Genomic DNA, 8,362 nt, shown 5'->3' with positions numbered 1-8,362 from the left:
TGGTGCTACAATAGTTTTTACGTTGTTTTTGGGTTTTTTTTTAAATAAACCACTAACACATTTTCTTTGAAAACTAAGAGTTATGTTTTCCTGAGGTAAGGTAAAGTTTTGGTTCTTGGATTTGAAAGAACAATTAATATTGCTGATAGAAAGATGAGAACAGACCATTTTGGTTTTCAAAGCATTTACAATACCGTATGTTCTTTTGGATAACCACAAGGTATCTTCTGAAAAACTAATCAGACACCAAAATTCAATCCAAATATCCTGCAAATTCTGGTTCATGGGCTATCTTAAGTGTAATTCTTTATTTTATTTATTTATTTATTTTTGCACTACGAGAGCCTCTCACTGCTGGGGCCTCTCCCGTTGTGGAGCACAGGCTCCAGACGCGCAGGCTCAACGGCCAGGGCTCACGGGCCCCGCCGCTCCGCGGCACGGGTGATCTTCCCGGCAGGGGCACGAACACGCGTCCCCTGCATCGGCAGGCGGACTCTCAACCACTGTGCCACCAGGGAAACCCTATATTTAATTTTTAACAAGAGTTTCTTATGAATTTTTCACATTGTAGAATGGTGGACCTTGTAAGGACATGGAAAGAAAGCCCATATGATGAATGGTGAATAAACTGAAGTTCAGTGGACCTTCCAAACATCTCAAAGTCATCTTGTTACGGGTTGAATTTTGTATGCCCCAAAAAGCTATGTTGACGTCTTAACCTTCAGTACCTCAGAATGTGACCTAATCTGGAAGTTAAGTCATTGAACATTTAATTAGTTAAGACAAAGTCACATGCGAGTAGGTGGGCTCCTAATCCAAAACGGTGTCCTTATTGAGAGGAGGGAAATTTGTATATGGAAACACAGAAAGAACTTGTGAAGACAGATGCAGCGGTTGGAGTTCTGCTGCTATAAGCCAAGGAACTCCTGGGGCTACCAGAAGCTGGAAGATGCAAGGGAAGAATAAATCAAACCAATCTAATCAAAACTAAATCAAACCAGTCTAATCAGCTTTTGTATATGTATTGCTATTAACTTGAAAAGTTTCATTGTTCCATACCTTTATAATAACTGCCAGTTTTCTCATTAACAGGAGTATACTCCTTATTTTCTTCTTCCACTTTGGTTGTTCAGCCACAGGCTGCTCAGGTAAGTGCGTCGTCTTAGGCCCTGAAAAAAAGTATGTCCAGAGATCAGACATATGTTCATTTCTTTGATTATTTTCTTTTACTAACTGCATTTTTTCACAAAGGATTTCAGTCAGAGATTTAAAATCTAAGTTATACCATATTTCCAACAATAAACTTTATATCATCCTATAGGAAATTGCCACGGAGTGTTGGAGAGTGTGTGGAGAGAAGGGAACCCTCCTACACTCTTGGTGGGATGTAAAATTGGTGAAACTGCTATGGAGAACAGTATGGAGGTTCCTCTAAAAACTAAAAATAGAGTTGCCATATGATCCAGCAATCCCGCTCCTGCGCATATATGAAGACAAAACTATAATTCAAAAAGATGAATGCACCCCTGTGTTCACAGCAGCACTATTTACAAAAGCCAAGACATGGAAACAACCGAAATGTCCACTGACATATGAATGGATAAAGAAGAAGTGGTATATATATACAATAGAATATTACTCAGCCATAAAAAAGCATGAACTAATGCCATTTGCAGCAACATGGATGGACCTAGAGGTTATCATACTAAGTGAAGTAAGTCAGATAGAGGAAGTCAAGTACCAGATGATATCACTTACATGTGGATTCTAAAATATGTCCCAAATGAACTTATCTACGAAACAGACACAGACTCACAGACATAGAAAACAGACTGTGGTTGCCAAGGGGGTGGAGAGGGAAGGATTAGGACTTTGGGATTTGCAGATGCAAACTAGTGTATATAGGATGGATAAACAACAAGGTCCTACTGTATAGCACAGGGAACTATATTTAATATCCTATGATAAACCATAATGGAAAAGAATATCAAAAAGTATATATATGTCTATAAGTGAGTCACTTTTCTGTAGAGCAGAAATTTACACCGCATTGTAAATCAACTATACTTCAATAAAATGTTTTTTAAAAATTGCTATGGACAAATTTCCTAGGATAATGGATAATGTTTCTTGTCTGCTATTTTGATGAAAGTTTTAAATGCTCACCTTCATCGGTGGGATCCGTACCACTAATCTTTGGGTGAAAAACCCCGCATAAAAATATAAATAGTAAAAAAGTCATTGGGAAAAGGACGTGATTTATCCAGTGATCTACTGTGTCTCAGAGTTTTCTTTCTTTTCCCAGCAGGTTCTGTAACTAGCAGAGACATTAGGATGTCACTGATAAATGGAGATCAGAATGCTGGGGATGAATTTCCGAAAGCTTTGTGACTCAGTCTGATGTGTTTATCTTTGGTCCTACAATAGTTTTTAGGTGTTTTTTTTTTTTAATAAACCACTATCAGATTTTCTTTGAAAATTAAGAGTTATGTTTTCATGAGGTAATGTAAATTTTTGGTTCCTGGATTTTAAAGAACAATTAATATTGCTGATAGAAAGATGAAAACAGACCCTTTTGGTTTTCAAAGGAATTATAATATCGTATGCTGTTTTGGATAACCACGAAGTATCTCCTATAAAACTAATCAGACATCAAAATTCAATCCAAATGTCCTGCAAATTCTGGTTCATGGGCTATCTTAACTGTAATTCTTTTTTTTTTTTTTTTTGCGGTATGCAGTCCTCTCACTGCTGTGGCCTCTCCCGTTGTGGAGCACAGGCCGTGGACGCGCAGGCTCAGCGGCCATGGCTCATAGGCCCAGCCGCTCCGCGGCATGTGGGATCTTCCCTGACCCTGGCACGAACCCGTGTACCCTGCAGCGGCAGGCGGACTCTCAACCACTGTGCCACGAGGGAAGCCCTTAACTGTAATTCTTTAGGGGAAAGTTGTTTGAAACATCCTTTTGGGGGCGGTTTAAGACCTATATTCTTTATAGAATATAATATATTTATTTTGCTAAAAACATTTTATCAGTGAAACCGATCTTTCACCTCACATCATACAGATTGAGAAAATTATCTAACAGTTAGAAGAGGACTTAGGCCTGGATAATATTATCCATACATTCTTCATATAATAACTCATATAATAAGCAATAAAGGCAAGAAATCAAATGAACAATACCACCAATGTTGCTCTTCATATTAAAGGATCACCTAATATCCCCTCCCACAGTTGCAATTATTATTGATGGAGTCTCTTAGCTCTGGACAATATTCATAATTAAAATGACACAAGCATCAGGAGAAAAAGCGCACAAGTTTAAAAAGACTTGAATGTTTTTTCAGTATAATGAAGGCTCACAAATGAAGTCCAGCCAGCGTGGCATTGACTGGGCATACCTGAGGTACTAAAGAGTAAACTCGGAAGGAGTCTAATTGCTTAAGAGGGTGAGAGGAAGCAGAGAGGACTTATTCTAAAGTAAAAGCTGGTTAGGATCACAGCCTCAGTCCTCAGTCAACGAAAGGGAGGTCGTCCTGTGTTTAGTACTGTTTTTCTTTTAGGCTCTCCAGCCCATTCTTCCGTGGGTGCTGGGAAGTGAAGAAGAGATGTGAGTAAAGAGCTAGTAGGCTTCTGGAGCCCTTTACTTTGGCATCTCCCTAACAGGGTGCAACATAGAAAAGGGGACGTACTTGGAGCAAGCATGCCCCTGGTTGCCCTGAACCACTGCACAGCTTTGTCTGATGGAGCTCAGCCATGATGAAACTTAGCAAAAGATAGAAGTTCCAGGGTTGGGGAGGAGGTGGCATCCAGTGGAATTACCAACTTTTCTCTCTGCAGAATCCTCTTATATTCCTAGAATAGTTATGCTTATTTTCAGACGTGACAAACCCCCTCTACATGTAATGGAACTGGTAGAGTGAATTGGTAGATTTTTTTTTAAACATTCGATTTTATGAAACTAAGTTTGTTTCAAAATTGATTCTAATTTTCCTTTGTCCCATGACCAGTACTCTTTCTAGAGTATATCACTAGTGTTACGGGTTGAACTGTGTCTCCCCACCCCCAAGTTCAAATGTTGAAGTCCTAACCCTCCAGTACCTCAGAATGTGACCCTGTTTGAGATGGGGTCACTGCAGATGTAATTAGTTAAGATGAAGTCATACTAAAGTAGGGTGGGCCCCTAATACAACATGATTGCTATTCTTATAAAAAGGGGAAAGTTGAACATAGACAGTCAGACAGATACACACACACACACACACACACAGGGAGAATGCCATGTGAAGATGAAGGCAGAGATGGAGATGATGCAGCAAAAATCAAGGAACACTGAAGACTGCCAAGAAACTATCAAAAGCTAGAAGAGAGGCACAGGACAGATTCTCCCTTACAGCCCTCAGAAGGAACCAACCCTACTAACACCTTGGTCTCAGATGTCTAGACTCCAGAACTGTGAGTCAGCAAATTTCTCTTGTTTAAGCCACTCAGTTTGTGGTACTTCTTTATGGCAGCCCTAGCAAACAAACACTAGATAAACTCTTTGGGTTCTTAAGAAGAGATTATGGAAACTAAAATTGAATGTGTCCTCACTGTATATCATCAGTTTAGGCTGTAGTTATCATTTCCATGAATGTAAATATTCTATTACGCAATAGAGTAAAAACTTATCTTTAAAAAAAGTGTATATTTACTTTCTATATATTAAACTATATTTTATGCTTTTGAAGAATGCCCTAAGAAGGATCCATTGCTAATACCAAGGATGTCATTAGATATACTTTCTAATCTATGATTTTATTTTATTTCTTGTTTCTTGACCATGTCTGGGTTATAAGCCCCTTCCATTTTGGTGTCTTCTCCGATAAGAGCACTGGGCCAGGAGTAAGACGGAATACATTTGGGTCTTAGCTCCATCACTTACTACCTATGTGATCATGAGCAAATCATCTCTCTAACCCTGAATTTCCTCATCTGGAAAATAAGTAAATTAGATATCATACCAAGTAGATATTCGAGGCATTTACTGGGTTGAATTTATTTCCTGAATTTATTTACTTCATAAAGAATTTATTTACTTTCTATACAGATAATTTTTTTTCATGCCTAAAAGGATTAGCGCTGGTGAGACTTTCATATACACAGCTTTTTAAGAGGCATAACACAACAGTACCCTACTAGGAAAGTAAATATAAGTAGAAAAAGTGATGTAGTAGAAGACACACAAACATTAAGAAATGAAACCATGTTGTAAAATGACCCCAAACGTATTTTAAAGACTGTCAGTTGAGTCATCCTAATCTTCGAGAGACTCCATTAAACGCAGATAGTTCCACAAAGCGTACATTAGTTGTTGCAATCCATGAACATAAGTCTCAAACCTTGCTTAAAATATTAATTTGAATATTACTTTCCTTAAATCTAAATAGTAAGTTTACACATGACATAAAATAAAATAAATGATTGGTTATATCATTGTAATTTTGTAAAACCAAGAACAGTGAACTCTGCTTCATCGGAATGGTTAGGGAACTGAGGTTGTCTTTAACAGACTCTCTCAAACTAAACAGAAGTTACCATTTCATTCAGGATTGCTCATTTTCAAAGAACTAGAATCTTTCAATAAAATATAAGAAAGTTCCTTTGAACAGAATGTAATCTCTTTTCTCTCTTTGTGGGACTGTCAAGAATTTATAGGGCCCTCTGGGTTAAGTGAGAACCTTGATTATCAATGAGTACTTTTGTGTATCATTTTGATTATCTGAGCTTTTTTCCCCCAGGTCCAGATCCTTTTTATTTATATTATTATTTTTTATTAAGGTAAAGCTTTTTTTACCTTCTAGATGAATAGAAATATTGAAGTAAGGGTATTTTTACTAACATGGTGACTCATGTAGTAAAAGAGAAATATCTGTTGATATTAAAACGTTGGGTTTAAAACCAGATCTTTCATTCACAACTTAATAGAAGAGGCAAGGGAAGACTGCATGGAATCTGGCCAGGCTGAAGTTGTTTAATTAGGTTGCTATATAAAAACTGCCACTTAACCTAAGTCTTAAGGAGGTTGCTAATTAATAGCTATCCAAAGATTCAGGATAACAGGGTAGATGCATTAGGACAGAGGGACAAGAACATTGAGACTGCTAAGTAAAGAGTGGAAAAACTGATTTACAGTGGGGTCTGGAAGTTTAAAACTTCAAAGCTGAACAGTGCTGTGTAATAACGAGTCCAAAGGGCCTGGCTTCAGGTTGCTAAATTAGATTAGACGGGAAGAAGAACATTGGCATTGGGATGTAAATTAAGTAAAATGAGAGACCAGGATGTGTTGTCTGGGGCCAATGAAGCTCCCTAGGACATGTAAGACTTGGAAATGAGAGGAACTGTGGGAAAGTGGTACCTTGGTCTTCTGTGAATGAGGCTGGTGTAGAGAATGACAACAGATGATGGTGGTGGGTAGGGTGGTAGAGAGTGGTATTACTAAATGGCATAAACCTGGGAGGATGGGTGGTTTTGAGAACACAAAAGTCAAGATACTGAAGAGCAAGAATGCCAACCACACCTCAAGGCACTGATATACACTGGGGTACATGAGATATAGGAGAAGGGGTTGTAGAAGGCTGCAGGGAAGAGCCAGATCTCGGTGAGAAGTTGTACTCATACTGAATCTAGATTTTGTATTTATAATTTAACATTATAATATAAGCATTCTGACACACTTACTTTTAATATCTGTAAAACATCCAATTCAGTGAATATTTATTACTTTTTTGGGTGATTTACCTTATCGTTGGTTAGGTTGTTTCCAATTTTCCTTATTACACACAGTAAAGTAATGAGCATATTTATGGCTAAAATTTTTTCAGCATTTATAATGATTTCATTTAGATAGTTTCCTAAATGAGGAATTTCTACCTTAAAGCATATGAACATTTCCAGGCTCTTGATACTCACTGTTCCACACTCATCTTGGATTTTCCCAGCCCCAGCCATGGAACCAACCGTCATCTCTAAGAATTCCTGGTTCCTTTCAGGGGACAATAGTATCCACATGCCAAGACCTGGACACTGGATGTGTTCATTGAATCAGAACACCACTGTGGTCAGGTCCTCTCAGTGGACAGAGACAGGAATACAGTGTATGTACAAGTGTATATGTGTATGTAATATATGCATATATATACAGACATATATTTACATCTATATTTATTTCTATATGTATCTATAGCAAAAACATGGGTTCAAACAGTTACTTTAACTTCAGACCAACACCTGTTTACATATTTATAACCCCCTTCTTTGATGGTGAGAAACCTGGCTTCCATTATACTTAATGCAGTATATTTACTTGTTTGATTAACTTCTCCCTCCCTCCTCCCCGTGGTATGGAATCAACCTTCCATTGCTGCGACCTCCCTCCCGCTGTCTAGATGCCCTTCACAACCCACTCAGGCTCTGACACCCTCTGCCAGGCTGCTCTCCCAGATAGATGACCTCCTCACCCCACCGGCCTCTGCCACCTCATGGTAGGCAGCCCTCCTACACAGATGCCCGCCCCATTTCACCTGGGCTCCAATACACCATGCCAGGCTACCTCCCACCTCACCCCTGCATGGATTCCCTCCCGATCCTGATTCCGTTCCAATATTCCATACCAAGCACCCCTCCTCCTACTCAGATGCCCTTCTCATCCCGCTTGAGCTCTGACACCCCATTCTGGGCCACATGGCTCCCTCCACCCCACCCTGGCACATATCCTACTGTGAGTGACCCTACCTAAGGCTTTGGGATAGGAATTTTCAGAAGGATGAAGGGGGAAGTGACAATGTACCTACTTTCAAATTTAGTTGACTCAGAAACATTCAGAACTTCTGAACACTGCTGTCTTTTTCTTTCTTCTCAATGGTCACCCTTGCCCCAAATCCTGCTCTAATTCCTTTCTCTCTGATCTTATATCTTCTCATTCAACTTGAAGTGATGATCCATGTTCACATCTTCTAAAGGGAAATTTACACAGTAAAAAGATTAAAGACACCAGAATAGGGTTACCCTGGTGGCGCAGTGGTTGAGAACCCGCCTGCCAATGCAGGGAACACAGGTTCGAGACCTTGTTCAGGAAGATCCCACACGCCACGGAGCAACTAAGCCCATGTGCCACAACTACTGAGCCTGCGCTCTAGAGCTCACGAGCCACAACTACTGAAGCCCATGAGCCACAACTATGGAAGCCGTGCATCTAGAGCCTGTGCTCCGCAACGAGAAACCACTGCAATGAGAAGCCCGTGCACCGCAACAAAGACCCAACACAGCCATAAATAAATGAAAGAAAGAAAGAAAAGAAAGAAAGAAAGAAAGAAAGAAAGA

At 39.4% G+C, this 8,362-nt stretch overlaps 1 protein-coding gene across 3 annotated transcripts in view; it reads right to left on the bottom strand.

Moving 5' to 3' along the window:
* The window catches only part of LOC308618578 (MOB kinase activator 3B), a 231,954-nt gene that overhangs the window by 2,936 nt on the left and 220,656 nt on the right, over positions 1-8,362 (bottom strand). For 2 of the 3 annotated variants that reach the window (XM_081236627.1, XM_081236628.1), the window contains exon 4: positions 1,060-1,169. In XM_081236627.1, the coding sequence (XP_081092753.1) occupies positions 1,104-1,169 (66 nt within the window). In that variant the 3' untranslated portion in view covers positions 1,060-1,103. Of the gene's footprint in view, positions 1-1,059; positions 1,170-8,362 lie in introns of those variants that run through there. The other variant, XR_014016033.1, reaches the window with a different exon arrangement.

The sequence above is a fragment of the Mesoplodon bidens genome (assembly GCF_964165515.1).
Source record: "Mesoplodon bidens genome assembly, chromosome: 6".
Classification (NCBI taxonomy): domain Eukaryota; kingdom Metazoa; phylum Chordata; class Mammalia; order Artiodactyla; family Ziphiidae; genus Mesoplodon; species Mesoplodon bidens.
This window is presented reverse-complemented; position numbering and strand designations above follow the sequence as displayed.